This window comes from Panulirus ornatus, chromosome 28 (assembly GCF_036320965.1).
Source record: "Panulirus ornatus isolate Po-2019 chromosome 28, ASM3632096v1, whole genome shotgun sequence".
Classification (NCBI taxonomy): Eukaryota; Metazoa; Arthropoda; class Malacostraca; order Decapoda; family Palinuridae; genus Panulirus; species Panulirus ornatus.
This window is the reverse complement of record NC_092251.1, coordinates 21,596,909-21,614,016: the sequence shown is the minus strand read 5'-3', so window position 1 is coordinate 21,614,016 and position 17,108 is coordinate 21,596,909. Positions and strand designations below refer to the sequence as shown.

At 39.9% G+C, this 17,108-nt stretch overlaps 1 protein-coding gene across 10 annotated transcripts in view; it reads left to right on the top strand.

The window, feature by feature from the left end:
* The window catches only part of Reg-2 (Rhythmically expressed gene 2), a 46,044-nt gene that overhangs the window by 5,947 nt on the left and 22,989 nt on the right, over positions 1–17,108 (top strand). For 8 of the 10 annotated variants that reach the window (XM_071678821.1, XM_071678819.1, XM_071678820.1 and 5 more), the window contains one exon: positions 8,559–8,616. The exons of the other annotated variants lie outside the window; for them this stretch is intronic. In XM_071678821.1, coding sequence (XP_071534922.1) covers positions 8,573–8,616 — 44 coding nt within the window. In that variant the 5' untranslated portion in view covers positions 8,559–8,572. The remainder of the gene's footprint in view (positions 1–8,558; positions 8,617–17,108) is intronic. 10 annotated transcript variants of the gene reach the window in all.

Sequence of the window (17,108 nt, the reverse complement as noted above, 5' to 3'; positions counted from 1 at the left end):
TATATACATACACGTCCACACACGCAAATATACATACCTATACAACTGAATGTATACATATATATACACACACAGACATATACATATATACACATGTACATAATTCATACTGTCTGCCTTTATTAATTCCCATCGCCACCTCGCCACACATGGAATAACAACCCCCTCCCCCCTCATGTGAGCGAGGTAGCGCTAGGAAAAGACAACAAAGGCCCCATTCGTTCACACTCGGCCTCTAGCTGTCATGTAATAATGCACCGAAACCACAGCTCCCATTCCACATCCAGGCCCCACAGGCCTTTCCATAGTTTACCCCAGACGCTTCACATGCCCTGGTTCAATCCACTGACAGCACATTGACCACGGTATACCACATAGTTCCAATTCACTCTATTCCTTGCACGCCTTTCACCCTCCTGCATGTTCAGGCCCCGATCACTCAAAATCTTTTTCACTCCATCGTTCCACCTCCAATTTGGTCTCCCACTTCTTGTTTCCTCTACCTCTGACACATATATCCCCTTGGTCAATCTTTCCTCACTCATTCTCTCCATGTGACCAAACCATTTCAAAACACACTCTTCTGCTCTCTCAACCACACTCTTTTTATTATTTTATTACCACACATCTCTCTTACCCTATTATTACTTACTCGATCAAACCACCTCACACCACATATTGTCCTCAAACATCTCATTTCCAGCACATCCACCCTCCTGCGCACAACTCTATCCATAGCCCACGCCTCGCAACCATACAACATTGTTGGAACCACTATTCCTTCAAACATACCCATTTTTGCTTTCCGAGATAATGTTCTTGACTTCCAAACATTCTTCAAGACTCCCAGAATTTTCGCCCCCTCCCCCACTCTATGATTCACTTCCGCTTCCATGGTTCCATCCGCTGCCAGATCCACTCCCAGATATCTAAAACACTTCACTTCCTCCAGTTTTTCTCCATTCAAACTTACCTCCCATTTAACTTGACCCTCAACCCTACTGTACCTAATAACCTTGCTCTTATTCACATTTACTGTCAACTTTCTTCTTTCACACACTTTACCAAACTCAGTCACCAGCTTCTGCAGTTTCTCACATGAATCAGCCATCAGTGCTGTATCATCAGCGAACAACAACTGACTCACTTCCCAAGCTCTCTCATCCACAGCTGACTGCATACTTGCCCCTCTTTCCAAAACTCTTGCATTCACCTCCCTAACAACCCCATCCATAAACAAATTAAACAACCACGGAGACATCACACACCCCTGCCGCAAACCTACATTCCCTGAGAACCAATCACTTTCCTCTCTTCCTACACGTACACATGCCTCACATCCTCGATAAAAACTTTTCACTGCTCCTAACAACTCGCCTCCCACACCATATATTCTTAATACATTCCACAGAGCATCTCTATCAACTCTGTCATATGCCTTCTCCAGATCCATAAATGCTACATACAAATCCATTTGTTTTTTTAAGCATTTCTCACATACATTCAAAGGAAACACCTGATCCACACATCCTCTACCACTTCTGAAACCACATTGCTCTTACCCAATCTGATGCTCTGTACATTCCTTCACCCTCTCAATCAGTACCCTCCCATATAATTTACCAGGAATACTCAACAAACTTATACCTCTGTAATTTGAGCACTCACTCTTATCCCCTTTGCCTTTGTACAATGGCACAATGCAAGCATTCCGCCAATCCTCAGGCACCTCACCATGAATCATCCCGGACGCTTCACATGCCTTGATTCAATCCACTGACAGCACGTCAACCCCTGTATACCACATCGCTCCAATTCACTCTATTCCTTGCCCTCCTTTCACCCTCCTGCATGTTCAGGCCCCGATCACACAAAATCCTTTTCACTCCATCTTTCCACCTCCAATTTGGTCTCCCTCTTCTCCTCGTTCCCTCCACCTCCGACACATATATCCTCTTGGTCAATCTTTCCTCACTCATTCTCTCCATGTGCCCAAACCATTTCAAAACACCCTCTTCTGCTCTCTCAACCACGCTCTTTTTATTTCCACACATCTCTCCTACCCTTACGTTACTTACTCGATCAAACCACCTCACACCACACATTGTCCTCAAACATCTCATTTCCAGCACATCCATCCTCCTGCGCACAACTCTATCCATATCCCACGCCTCGCAACCATACAACATTGTTGGAACTACTATTCCTTCAAACATACCCATTTTTGCTTTCCGGGATAATGTTCTCGACTTCCACACATTTTTCAAGGCTCCCAAAATTTTCGCCCCCTCCCCCACCCTATGATCCACTTCCGCTTCCATGGTTCCATCCGCTGACAGATCCACTCCCAGATATCTAAAACACTTCACTTCCTCCAGTTTTTCTCCATTCAAACTCACCTCCCAATTGACTTGACCCTCAACCCTACTGTACCTAATAACCTTGCTCTTATTCACATTTACTCTTAACTTTCTTCTTCCACACACTTTACCAAACTCAGTCACCAGCTTCTGCACTTTCTCACATGAATCCGCCACCAGCGCTGTATCATCAGCAAACAACAACTGACTCACTTCCCAAGCTCTCTCATCCCCAACAGACTTCATACTTGCCCCTCTTTCCAAGACTCTTGCATTTACCTCCCTAACAACCCCATCCATAAACAAATTAAACAACCATGGAGACATCACACACCCCTGCCGCAAACCTACATTCACTGAGAACCAATCACTTTCCTCTCTTCCTACACGTACACATGCCTTGCATCCTCGATAAAAACTTTTCACTGCTTCTAACAACTTGCCTCCCACACCATATATTCTTAATACCTTCCACAGAGCATCTCTATCAACTCTATCATATGCCTTCTCCAGATCCATAAATGCTACATACAAATCCATTTGCTTTTCTAAGTATTTCTCACATACATTCTTCAAAGCAAACACCTGATCCACACATCCTCTACCACTTCTGAAACCACACTGCTCTTCCCCAATCTGATGCTCTGTACATGCCTTCACCCTCTCAATCAATACTCTCCCATATAATTTACCAGGAATACTCAACAAACTTATACCTCTGTAATTTGAGCACTCACTCTTATCCCCTTTGCCTTTGTACAATGGCACTATGCACGCATTCCGCCAATCCTCAGGCACCTCACCATGAGTCATACATACATTAAATAACCTTACCAACCAGTCAACAATACAGTCACCCCCTTTTTTAATAAATTCCACTGCAATACCATCCAAACCTGCTGCCTTGCCGGCTTTCATCTTCCGCAAAGCTTTTACTACCTCTTCTCTGTTTACCAAATCATTTTCCCTAACCCTCTCACTTTGCACACCACCTCGACCCAAACACCCTATATCTGCCACTCTGTCATCAGACACATTCAACAAACCTTCAAAATACTCATTCCATCTCCTTCTCACATCACCACTACTTGTTATCACCTCCCCATTTGCGCCCTTCACTGAAGTTCCCATTTGCTCCCTTGTCTTACGCACCCTATTTACCTCCTTCCAGAACATCTTTTTATTCTCCCTAAAATTTACTGATAGTCTCTCACCCCAACTCTCATTTGCCCTTTTTTTTCACCTCTTGCACCTTTCTCTTGACCTCCTGTCTCTTTCTTTTATACTTCTCCAACTCAATTGCATTTTTTCCCTGCAAAAATCGCCCAAATGCCTCTCTCTTCTCTTTCACTAATACTCTTACTTCTTCATCCCACCACTCACTACCCTTTCTAATCAACCCACCTCCCACTCTTCTCATGCCACAAGCATCTTTTGCGCAATCCATCACTGATTCCCTAAATACATCCCATTCCTCCCCCACTCCCCTTACTTCCATTGTATGAATCATACATACATTAAATAACCTTACCAACCAGTCAACAATACAGTCACCCCCTTTTTTTCTAAATTCCACTGCATCACCGTCTAATAATGTATGTACATGAATTGATAAAGGTGGTATATAAACACAGATGCCCCCCGACTTACGATTGGGTTACGTTCTGATAAATCCATCATAAGTTGAAAATATCGTGTCGAAAATACATTTAATACTATACATCGAACCTACTGAACATCATAGCTTAGCCTGTCCTACCTTAAACATTCTCAGAACACTTACATTTCTCATTCGTAATTATCCTATGCAGCTCTTGCTTAAAAGCTTTGGCAAAGGGTATGAACTAAGGTATAATTATGTGTTGCATGCTTCAGCCATTAACTAGAACACATTACTTGGCAAGCCACTGCTGAGTATCACAGTGGCAGCAGGTGAGCCATTATGGTGTCTATTTCTTTCTTAATGCTGCTGAACTTTGGAATTTCTTGCCTTTTCATGTCTTCCCCAACTTCCTTTTTGAAAGTCAGATTTTTTACCTTCTCCAAAACCCTTGGATGATACTTATCTTTGCTTTCTTATCTTTTTCCTTTATTTTATACCTCATTTAAGGTGTGGCCTTGAAGAAGACTTTTGTCCTAGACCATTTACCTCTTTTATATCTCATTTAAGGCCTGGCCTTGAAGAGGTTTTTGTCTTAGGCCATTGACTGTGGCTTAGAAGGAAAAGATATTAATATGAATAATTCTTTTGATATTGTTTTGAAATTAGTATGATTTTACTTAGAATTTATGGCAGTTATTATGAAAACAATTTTGTAATTCTTTATATATTCTTGACTGGCTTCTCATCTGCTGTACATTCTACATAACAATACCATCATAGGTTAGTGTTTCTGACCTTGACGCATTCACAGGCTGACCAAGGTCGAGTGCATAGGTTCGAATCTTGGTTATGGCAGTTGGTCCACAGTCAACCCAGCTGTTCATCCACCCCTAAGGGTTGGTTGATAAAATGGATACCTGGCTCAGGCCAGGGTATATATAATGGATTGAACCATGGCATGTGGAACATCTGGGGTAAATCGTGGAAAGTTCTGTGGGCCCTGGATGTGGATAGGGAGCTGTGATTTTGGTGCATTATACATGACAGTTCGAGACTGAGAGTGAATGAAGATGGCATTTTTTGTCTCTTTTCTTGGCACTACCTTGCTGAAGCAGGGGTAGTAGTGCTTTTTCTTGTGGGGCAGGGCAGCGCCAGGAATGGATGAAGGCAAGCAAGTATTAATATGTATATGTGTATGTATATGTATAAATATGTGTATATGTTGATATGTGTATGTATATGTATGTATATATGCATGTTTGGGCGTTTATGTATTATGTGTATATGAGTGGATGGGCCATTCTTCATCTGTTTCCTGGTGCTACCTCGCTTGATGTGGGAAACACTGATTATAGGAGCTCTGGTTTCGGTGCATTGCACATGGCACCTAGAGATTGAGTGTGAAGGAATGTGGCCTTTGATGTCTTTTCCTAGCACAACCTCGCACTTGCATGGGGGGGGGTGTTGTTGTTAAATGTGTGGTGGGGTGGGAGCGGGAATGGATGAAGGCACCAAGTATGAATATGTACATGTGTATATATGTTTGTATATGTATATGTATGTATATATTGAAATGTATAGGTATGTGTATGTGCATGTGTAGGCGTTTATGTATGTGTATGTGGGTGGGTTAGGCCATTCTTTTGCCTGTATCCTTGTGCTACCTTGCTAACGCGGGAGACTGACAAAGTATAATGATAATAATGATAATAATAATAATGATTTATATGAATACAGCATTTACGGGATGGCCTTGATTAGGGCTTCAGCTGTCCGTGTCGTTATGGCTAACATTAAAAGAAAATATTCGTGTTGGTGCATTTCTGAGGAATTCATTATTCATTCTACTCTTAGCATTACATATTGGAAGGCATAGGACAGAGAGGTATACCATGGAAGAAATTGATAGATATTGTGACTGATGAAGGTTAGGGATATTTTAGATGAGTATGATTGAGGATTGGTGCAGTGGAAGCATCTTGTGTATAAAGTGGTTTGAATGGGGTGTCTCACTTAACCCGTAAACTCCAACATAACAGAAGAGTGGTCCACTTAACAAGCTGCAAAGTGCCAGTAGAGTGTCAAGGACTTGGGCAGCAATATTTTAGATTCCCAGTTGATGTGTGTTCTTTCTTTTATGTAGAATTATCACCAGTAGCCTAACAACATGGCTAAAAGTATCAGATGCATCATAGTCATCCATGAATTATCAGAGTGTAATTGCATCAAGTTGGGAAACCAGAATTACGTGGCAAATACATTACGGTAATCAGTTTTATAGTGAAAACAATTTCTCATGTTAGAATTTAAATTTTGATGAATATAAGGTTATTTTTTCATTTATTCTTATAAGAAATATTTTGGTGTTCAGAAATGACTGGGATGGGAGTTGGGAAGGGGACAGGAAATCCTCCCTTCCTGTATATCTTTCCAAAAGAAGGAATAAGATGAGCCAGGTGAGGATTTTTTCTATGAGACTCGGTCATCTGCTCTGGTTGTTACTTTGCTGCTGTGGAAAAAAATGTGTAAAAGAAGAAAGAAATTGTAATGTATAAAAAGATGTGTAAATGATTTGTGTGGGATGCATAAAACTTCTCACTGAAAGAAAATTATAGATTGTTTAATAGGATTAGGTGTGTGTAGAAAGAAACCTCATCAAGAAAAAAAATCCTAATCATTATATTCAGGATGAGTATCCCTTATCCAAAATGCATGGGACCAAAAGTGTTTTGGATCTTGAATTTTTTCAGATTTTGGAATAATTAGACCAAAAGTCTAAACATAAAATCCACTTATGCTTCATATACATCATATACACATAGTCTTAAGGTAATTTATACAATATTTTTAATGATTTTGCACATGAAACAAAGTTTGTATAACACTGAACCATCCACTGAGCCATCAGTGGACAATCTGTGGTTGTTTAGCATCACCTTCCTTTCTGACTCTGAATTCATATGCTACTGATAAGCAATAATTTTCTTATACTTATTCACACATAAGTACGTAACAGTAAAAACTATGAAACCACTGATACAGTGAGAAAATAATGTGTTTAGGGTAACTAAGCAGCACGGTGGCATCATCAGTATACCTGTATCAGCTGTTAAACAGTATCAACAACAAACAACTGCTGGTTTTCAGTTTCCACCTATGATGCTGTGTTTTTATTAAAAGGTTACAGTACACTGAATTTTATTTTTTAGGTTTTATTTGCAATATAAGAACAAATAAGCATTTAATTTATGATAGTTGCAGGTTGCTGTAAATGTAATCAAATTAACAGAAAAATTTCAACACAATAATGTTGCTGGTCATGTTATGCTCAAACATGGCATTTTAGGTGGAGATGAAATTCAGATTTCACATGAAAATAATGTTTTGCACTTTAAAAAAACTTGATCTCTGCTTACAAAAGAAGATGAATGCAGCAACAACTACTAGAACTACATATTGCCTGAGAAACTTGAGGGGAATGGTACATCACTATTGACATCATCATGAGAAGGAACATCAGAAGTTGAGGGATCAGGAAGTGGGTTCTTTAGGGATGAGGAGTCATTCTGCTGGATTTGTTTTTCAAACATTTTTTCCAGAGTCATCTTCCTCATTAACAATGGTTTTTGTCCTAGAAATCTCTCTTTGATTTTATAAACTGACATGATTTCTTGTTCCATTGTGAATGCATGCTGCTGTAGTCCTTCAATAAGTCCATTAAACATTTTCGCCATGTTGTCTATAGGCACTTTTTCTGCAATGTTGACAAAGTCATCTTCATCATCTCTATCTATTGTCACGATCACCTTGATGCAGGACCATTTCAGCTATTTCACTGTTATCCATAGGGGTATCTGCAGGCCATTTTGATATTTTCAGCAATATCTTTGTACCACATAGCAAAGAATAAGCAAAAAACAGTGAGTAATGCAGTGACGATGGTTTGTACCAAACTGGTGCCAACAGAGCTCATTTTTTTTTTCTGTTGGATTTTGGAGTATTTCAGATTTCAGATTAGGGATGGCCAACCTGTACTTGGATGAATAAGGGAATCCATGACATTAGGCAGGTCCCTCCCTTATCAACTTAACACGCCCCTACACCAGTATTGATATTGGGAACATATGCCAAAGAGATGTTCTGTAAGGGAAAATTTCTTTTTGATCCTTTTATTTTTGTGGACTGGATGAGCTGTGTTTCAGGCTTATGCTGCAGTCTTAGGGTTAATGAATCAACTTGAATTGTAAAGTGAAAAAGTGAAAAAGTAGAAGCGCTTTGCAATTGTGGAAGTCCAAGTTTCACTTTGATACACTTTTTTCTTTAAAGATCTGTGTGAGAGATTTCAGAGACTGTGTGCCTGATCCATCCTATGAACTTAGGAATGGAGTAATGATGAAAGAAAGGAAAGTATGTAAACTGCCATAGATTTTAAGAAAAATTACATTGGTGATATTTCATTATCATATTGTTCTTGTTCAGTACTGTTGTATTATTCTGTAGACAAAGGCACATAGGTAATGCTTTATATTAATTTGGTAAGACCACAAGGGATGAGCCTTGATCATATTATGAACTGGCACTGATAACTATTTCAGGGTAACTGGTAGTGATGTTACGTCTCATTACTTTTGACGTGACCAACACCATCCTCAGGTATGTTCTGGCAAATCTCAGACCTTCACTATTAGGATTTAAAGCAATCTAGATATGATACAGTCTCAAAAGTAATTTGAGTGATTTGCATGATAGGCATTCTGTATTCATTCGATTATGTTAAGTGTAAGTTTATCTATTGTAAGGTAAATTGAATAGCAGTAAAAAAGAAAATGAGATAATTTTTTTGTATTTGTAAGATTTATTTTGCTTAAACTGATTAAATTGTTTTTATCATTTGATTTATCTGTAAAGTTGTGGAGATGCTTTCATTTTAGATAATGAATAATATCACCATCTAGACTTTTTTTAGTGAATTCTACTCCTTTATAATAGTATATCATGAAGAGACTTGAAAGTCCCTTATGTAAGTTTGATTTGAAGCACTTCCATTGTAACAGACAAGCTAACATATATGATCTTGATGGTTTTCCAGTTGAAAACAATCACCCATATTATATGTCTTCTGAAAAGATTAAGGAATCAGAAGAGGATGGATTATTATGATTTATATTTTTTAGACATTCCTTTGGTCTCAAAGTCATTCATAGTCAAACAAGCAAAATGTGCAGTCTACATGTGCAGGAGAAAATGTAGTATCTGATGTCTGGTCCAAGGCACTTTTTTATATGAGAATGTGATAGTTACAAGAGCATTTAACCCTCAGTCTACTTCCATTTGTATCTGATGATCCTTAATTGACTGCTGCTCTGGTCACAAGATATGACTTTTCCTGCCTATTTGAATATCCAGCTGACTTAATGTACTAGTAGTAACCTATAGAGGTATCTTTTGTCAATAGGAATGCATGGGAAAAATTCTGCCCTCAGTACCTCTACAGTGCACAGCTGTTGACCTGCAGGTCAAGTGTACATGGTGACCCTATAGAAAATACATTGGTTGTTTGATGACCTGAGTTATTAGGAGAAGTAGTAATGGTATGAATCAGTTTTTTTTTAGGACATTGAAGGAGAAGAACACAAGAAATATGAAGAAATAAATGACTGAAAGAATTATTTTTAGTAGCACTATATAAGGAGGAAGGAGGTCTGCATGAGAGGCATTCCTAATTATTACGTACTTGTGGAAGAAATCTTAAAACAGCCGCACATAGTTTTTTCTTTTTGTAATATTAGGGTAATAGAGGACCTTGATTGCAAATGATATGCAAAGAACTAGAATATTTCAAAAGAAAAGAATCCTCTAGTATACTCCCCATATGCAAGAGCCACATGATGTCCTCACACATTTTATTGTGCAAAAGGTGTAATGTTTCTAATTATGATTTTTTTTCACCACAGTTGGTGGCTGTGTATGAAATTAGAGTATGCTATGTATGAAATAAGAGTTTGTTGAGAAAAAGTGATTATTGTAAAGGAAGAAATGAATGTTTCAGGACCCTCCCCACACTTGCCAACCAGTCTCTATTACACTGAATTTTTGTGGAAAAGTGTAACATATCTAAATATATTCATGTCATATACCATTGATGTTCTGTCTGTGATTGAAATAGATGTATAATAGGAAAACAAGCTCAAGGTAAAGAAAGAAGAGTCAACTTTATATCTTCCTCTTTTATTGGGAAGGTGTCAAAACATATTCACACTCCCTCCATGCACTCACTTACCACTAGACCAGGTTAACACAAATGTATCCTGTATGTTTTTGTTATTTTTGCATTTGGACAATTTTTGCAGGGAAAAAATGCAATTGAGTGGGAGATATATAAAAGAAAGAGACAGGAGGTCAAGAGAAAGGTGCAAGAGGTGAAAAAAAGGGCAAATGAGAGTTGGGGTGAGAGAGTATCATTAAATTTTAGGGAGAATAAAAAGATGTTCTGGAAGGAGGTAAATAAAGTGCGTAAGACAAGGGAGCAAATGGGAACTTCAGTGAAGGGCGCAAATGGGGAGGTGAAAACAAGTAGTGGTGATGTGAGAAGGAGATGGAGTGAGTATTTTGAAGGTTTGTTGAATGTGTTTGATGATAAAGTGGCAGATATAGGGTGTTTTGGTCGAGGTGGTGTGCAAAGTGAGAGGGTTAGGGAAAATGATTTGGTAAACAGAGAAGAGGTAGTGAAAGCTTTGCGGAAGATGAAAGCCGGCAAGGCAGCAGGTTTGGATGGTATTGCAGTGGAATTTATTAAAAAAGGGGGTGACTGTATTGTTGACTGGTTGGTAAGGTTATTTAATGTATGTATGACTCATGGTGAGGTGCCTGAGGATTGGCGGAATGCGTGCATAGTGTCATTGTACAAAGGCAAAGGGGATAAGAGTGAGTGCTCAAATTACAGAGATATAAGTTTGTTGAGTATTCCTGGTAAATTATATGGGAGGGTATTGATTGAGAGGGTGAAGGCATGTACAGAGCATCAGATTGGGGAAGAGCAGTGTGGTTTCAGAAGTGGTAGAGGATGTGTGGATCAGGTGTTTGCTTTGAAGAATGTATGTGAGAAATACTTAGAAAAGCAAATGGATTTGTATGTAGCATTTATGGATCTGGAGAAGGCATATGATAGAGTTGATAGAGATGCTCTGTGGAAGGTATTAAGAATATATGGTGTGGGAGGAAAGTTGTTAGAAGCAGTGAAAAGTTTTTATCGAGGATGTAAGGCATGTGTACGTGTAGGAAGAGAGGAAAGTGATTGGTTCTCAGTGAATGTAGGTTTGCGGCAGGGGTGTGTGATGTCTCCATGGTTGTTTAATTTGTTTATGGATGGGGATGTTAGGGAGGTAAATGCAAGAGTTTTGGAAAGAGGGGCAAGTATGAAGTCTGTTGGGGATGAGAGAGCTTGGGAAGTGAGTCAGTTGTTGTTCGCTGATGATACAGCGCTGGTGGCTGATTCATGTGAGAAACTGCAGAAGCTGGTGACTGAGTTTGGTAAAGTGTGTGGAAGAAGAAAGTTAAGAGTAAATGTGAATAAGAGCAAGGTTATTAGGTACAGTAGGGTTGAGGGTCAAGTCAATTGGGAGGTGAGTTTGAATGGAGAAAAACTGGAGGAAGTGAAGTGTTTTAGATATCTGGGAGTGGATCTGGCAGCGGATGGAACCATGGAAGCGGAAGTGGATCATAGGGTGGGGGAGGGGGCGAAAATTCTGGGGGCCTTGAAGAATGTGTGGAAGTCGAGAACATTATCTCGGAAAGCAAAAATGGGTACGTTTGAAGGAATAGTGGTTCCAACAATGTTGTATGGTTGCGAGGCGTGGGCTATGGATAGAGTTGTGCGCAGGAGGATGGATGTGCTGGAAATGAGATGTTTGAGGACAATGTGTGGTGTGAGGTGGTTTGATCGAGTGAGTAACGTAAGGGTAAGAGAGATGTGTGGAAATAAAAAGAGCGTGGTTGAGAGAGCAGAAGAGGGTGTTTTGAAGTGGTTTGGGCACATGGAGAGAATGAGTGAGGAAAGATTGACCAAGAGGATATATGTGTCGGAGGTGGAGGGAACGAGGAGAAGAGGGAGACCAAATTGGAGGTGGAAAGATGGAGTGAAAAAGATTTTGTGTGATCGGGGCCTGAACATGCAGGAGGGTGAAAGGAGGGCAAGGAATAGAGTGAATTGGAGCGATGTGGTATACCGGGGTTGACGTGCTGTCAGTGGATTGAATCAGGGCATGTGAAGCGTCTGGGGTAAACCATGGAAAGCTGTGTAGGTATGTATATTTGCGTGTGTGGACGTATGTATATACATGTGTATGGGGGGGGGGGGTTGGGCCATTTCTTTCGTCTGTTTCCTTGCGCTACCTCGCAAACGCGGGAGACAGCGAGAAAGTATAATAAAAAAATAAAATAATAATTATCATGAAGGATTTTTTGTGTGGATTTGTTAATCTTTTACTCAGACAGTGATGAGCACTGGAGGGAATGGCACTGTTTAAACAGTAAGCCACTTCTTTAATTTCCATCACTTCGCAAGTCTGTTCCCCCACTAATGCTCCCATTTGTTCTCCTGTTTCCTCATACTGTTTATCTCTTTACAAAATGTTTCCTTATTCTCCCTGAAGCTTGCCAATACATTTTCACCCTATCTCTCATTTGTGTTATTTTCCAGCCCTTGCACCTTCCTTTTGACCAGGCTACTTCCTCATGTATAACCCCCCCCTGTCACTCATACTTCTTTGCAAATATTGTCCAATCTTTTTGTTTTATCATTCACTAGCAAATGATCTTTATCCCACCACTCCTTGCACTTTCTCATATGCCCCAGTCCCACCATCTATGTACCTTACATTTCATTTACACATGTAAGCCCTTCTTTACAGATTATCATCCTCATCTTGCTTACTCTCATTTTATGCTATTCTTCATAATCTTTCTTGGTATCTCTGCACACAAGCCATTTTTTCAAGCTAATTCACCCTCATTACCTTCTTCCCACCCTCGTCAGTTCCTCTTTTCTTAACATTCACATCCAGTAACTTCTTCGCATCATAGTCAGTTCCTCTTTTCTGAACATTCACATCCAGTAACTTCTTCGCATTGTACATAATCTAAAAAATGCCCTGTGACTCCTTACCCCCTCACCTATGTATGTACCTTATTTGAATCAGGAATTATTAATCATCATTTCTTTTAACATACAACAAAATGCTCTTTTATATCCTCAGTTGACATATGATCCAATATTTCAGTCAAATTGCCCTTCACAAGGACTTGATTCCTTGTATCAAAATTGCCTAAGCACTCGCTCACTACTCTTGCTGCCAGGTGCATCAGCACTGACAGTCACCCACATCTCATTATATTCTCTCATTTTCACCCATATCAGATTTGACCTCCCACATCTCATTGTATTCTCTCACTTTCACCCATATCAGATTTGACCTCACTTCTTTACACCCTGAAACACACTCCCACAGCTCCCTCTTCATCTGAATTGTCACTCTTCCTTTGCTCTCTTCCTCATACTACCTCAGGACTCTATCGCTCGGATGCTTTGAGACCATTCATCCCCCTTCCAGTTGAGCATAGTTTTACTCGGAGTGGGATATCAGGAGATTAGGGTAATGAGATGGTGCAGGCTGGACATCATGTCTGTTTTAGGTTAATTGGGTAACTGCAAACTTGTTTTGAGATATAGGCATTGTGTTCTGGGTGAGCTAGTCTTCTAACTGTGTGATTTACTGTTGCGTATTGAATGCTGCTGAAGGATTTTCTGCACAGGAGACTTTCACATAAGGGTTTACAGGAGTTGATGTAAGGTCATTTAGGAGGAGATTGAAGATGGCTGGGAAGAGCAGTGCTCTTTAGGGAACTCCATTGCAGAGGAAGCCTTTGCGAATGACTCTGGCTGGATGGCCAGCTATGAAGTTGGCAGTTGTCATTGTTTTGGAGGATAGTGTTAAACAATGCCTTTCACAGAACATTTAAGAATTTAAGAGATTAGGGTAATGAGATGGTGCAGGCTGGACATCAAGTCTGTTTTGGGTTAATTGGGTAACTGCAAACTTGTTTTGCGATATAGACATTGTGTTCTGGGTGAGCTAGTCTTCTAATTGTGTGATTTACTGTTGTGTATTGAATGCTGCTGAAGGATTTTCTGCACAGGAGACTTTCACTAGGGTTTACAGGAGTTGATGTAAGGTCATTTAGGAGGAGATTGAAGAGGGCTGGGAAGAGCAGTGCTCTTTAGGGAACTCCATTGCAGAGGAAGCCTTTGTGAATGACTCTGGCTGGATGGCCAGCTATGAAGTTGGCAGTTGTCATTGTTTTGGAGGATAGTGTCAAACAGTGCCTTTCACAGAACATTTAAGATGCTGTGGCGCAGGTTGTGAAAAAGGGTATTCCCCTACCTCGACCCATCATCATAATAGAATATAATGTTTTCATATTTAGTATAAGATTAACTTCTGTTTGTAATATAGGTAGAGACATTAGAAGAAGTTAAATTCAGTGGTACAAAAATAAAAAGTGTCAAGAAAAGGGCACCTTCAGGTTGTGGAGTGATGCACTGCCACACCTGCCATTGTCCCCAGCAAATGCCAGTTGTCACGTATATTTTGTATGATGATGTGTTGGGTACATTGTTGAATGCTTTGTTGATGTCTGTTGCCATTAATACTGAAAAGAGATAGGGGAAGTGTGGTTGGGTGAAGACTTCCAGCATGTGTTTTTGAGGGTAGTAGTAGCTGTGTAGTAGTAGTACCTGGGTCTAGAGCTATGTTACTGAATGCAAAAAGTGGAAGTTTTACTTGATTTTATTGTGGATTAGTTTTTCAAGAATTTAGATACTAAAGACAGCTGCAACATAATGCAATATGTTGAGGGGGAGTTGATTGGTATGAAGGGTTTCATGATGGGTGATATGTTGGCAAGCATCCAGATGTTTGGGATTTTTTTTGTTGTTTAATCAGGTGTGGTTAAAGATATCTGTAATAGCTTGGATTGCATTAGGGCCAAAGTGTTTTATGTGGAAGTTTGAAATGTTGCTAGGGCCTGTTGTAGGGGACCTCTTTAAGGTTTCATTTGCATTTTATATATCAGTAGGAGTGGTGGGTCTGCAGTTGTTGGGATGGATTTTTTTCATAACTTCAGTACAGTGGTGCAGTTGGTTTGTGGCTGGTTTTTGGTTAGCATTTCTTTTTTTTCTATGCTCACCATTTCTGGTTAGCAATGTAACACCAGGAACAGACAAAGAAATGGCCTCATTCCTTCACATCCACTTTAGCTGTCACATATAGTGTACTGAAACAATAGCCTGTTATCCAAAATCAGGCCCCATGAACCTTTACATGGTTTCCCCAGACCATTTCATATGCCCTAGTTCAGCCCATTGACAGCATGTTGCCTCTTGTAAACTATAATGCTCCAGTTCGCTTTATCCCTTGCACACTTTACGCCCTCCTGCATGCTCAGGCCCTGAGCCTTCAGAGCATCTTTTACTCCATCTTTCCTCATACTCCTTAGTTTCTCCTTTTTCCTTGTTCCTTCCACTTCTGACATATACATCTTTTTGGTCATCCTTTCCTTACTTTTCACTCATATGTCCAAACCATTTCAGCACCCCCTCATCACCTCTAATATACTATCTTCTTATTACCAAACCTCATGCTTATCCTATCATTTCTAACTGACCAACCCTCCATACACTTCATGTTGTCCTCATACATTTCATTTCTAACACATTCACCCTTTCTTTAACATTTTTGTATAAGACCCACGCCTTGCATCCATACAGCATCGACAGGAATACTGTACCATTAAACATACCAAACTTTGTGCTGAAAGACGGTGATCTGTCTCCCCTACACTCCTCAATGTGCCCAAGACCTTCGTTCCTCACCCAACTATGGCTTACTTCAGTTCCCATGGTTCAGTTTGCTGCCATATCCTCTCCCAAGTATCTAAAACACTCCACTTCCTCCATGTTCTCTCCATTCAAATTCACACTCTAAATAACATGTCTCTTTTCACTTCTAAACCTTATAACCTTGCTTTTATTCATATTTACTTTTAACTTTCTTCTTTCAAACACTCCCAAACTCAGACACCAGCTTTTTGTGAGTTCTCACTCAAGTCTGCAACCAGCACTGTATCATCAGCAGACAACAACTGACTCACCTCCTAGGTCTCCCCACCCCAAGGAAACTACATAATTGCTCCTTTCTCCATTATCCTCATGTTTACCATTCTCACCGTCTCTTCAATAAACAGATTAAACAGCCACTGTGACATTATACACCCTGATGCAGACCCATCTTCACCTTGAAACACTCACCTCTATCTCTCCCTACTTGCACACATGCCTTATTCTTTTGATAAAAGACTCCTCAGTGTTGATTGGTTTCCTCCCACACCCTGCCATTCCTTCTCCAGATTCATAAATGCCAGATACAAATCATTCTGTATCTCTCTAAGTACTTCATACACATACTCTTTCAAAGCAAACACCTACAACCCTCTCAGTCACTCATCCTTACAACTTACCAATATAATCAACAAACCTTGGTTATTTGAACATTCACCTTTGTTTCCCTTCTCTTATACAGTGACATATACATGCATTCTGCCAATCCTCAGGCACCACACTATGATCCATATGCACATTAAAGATCCTGGCTAACCAATCCACAACACAGTTACCTTAAGAAATTCAATTGAAATACAATCCACTCCAGTTTCCTTGCCATATATCATCTAATGCAGCAAGACTTTCACTAACCACTTTCCATGACTTTTTCACTTCGCATACCTCCTCAATCCAAACACCCTACATATGCCATTAAACTCATTCAGCAGTCCTAGTTATCACTCCATCTTCTCTGCATGTTACTATTTCCCTGTTTGCCCCCTTCACTGATGTTATTACTGGTTTTCTTACTTTTCTAACATAATTAACCTCCTTTCATATTATTTTCATATTCTCCCTGAAGTTAATTGATACCCGCTCACCCCAAGTGTCAATTGTCCTCTTTTTCAGTCCCTGCACCTTCCACTTTCTCTTGTACACCTCAGAATCGCTTGCACTCCTTCCCTGTTGTGCCACCTTTACACCTCTT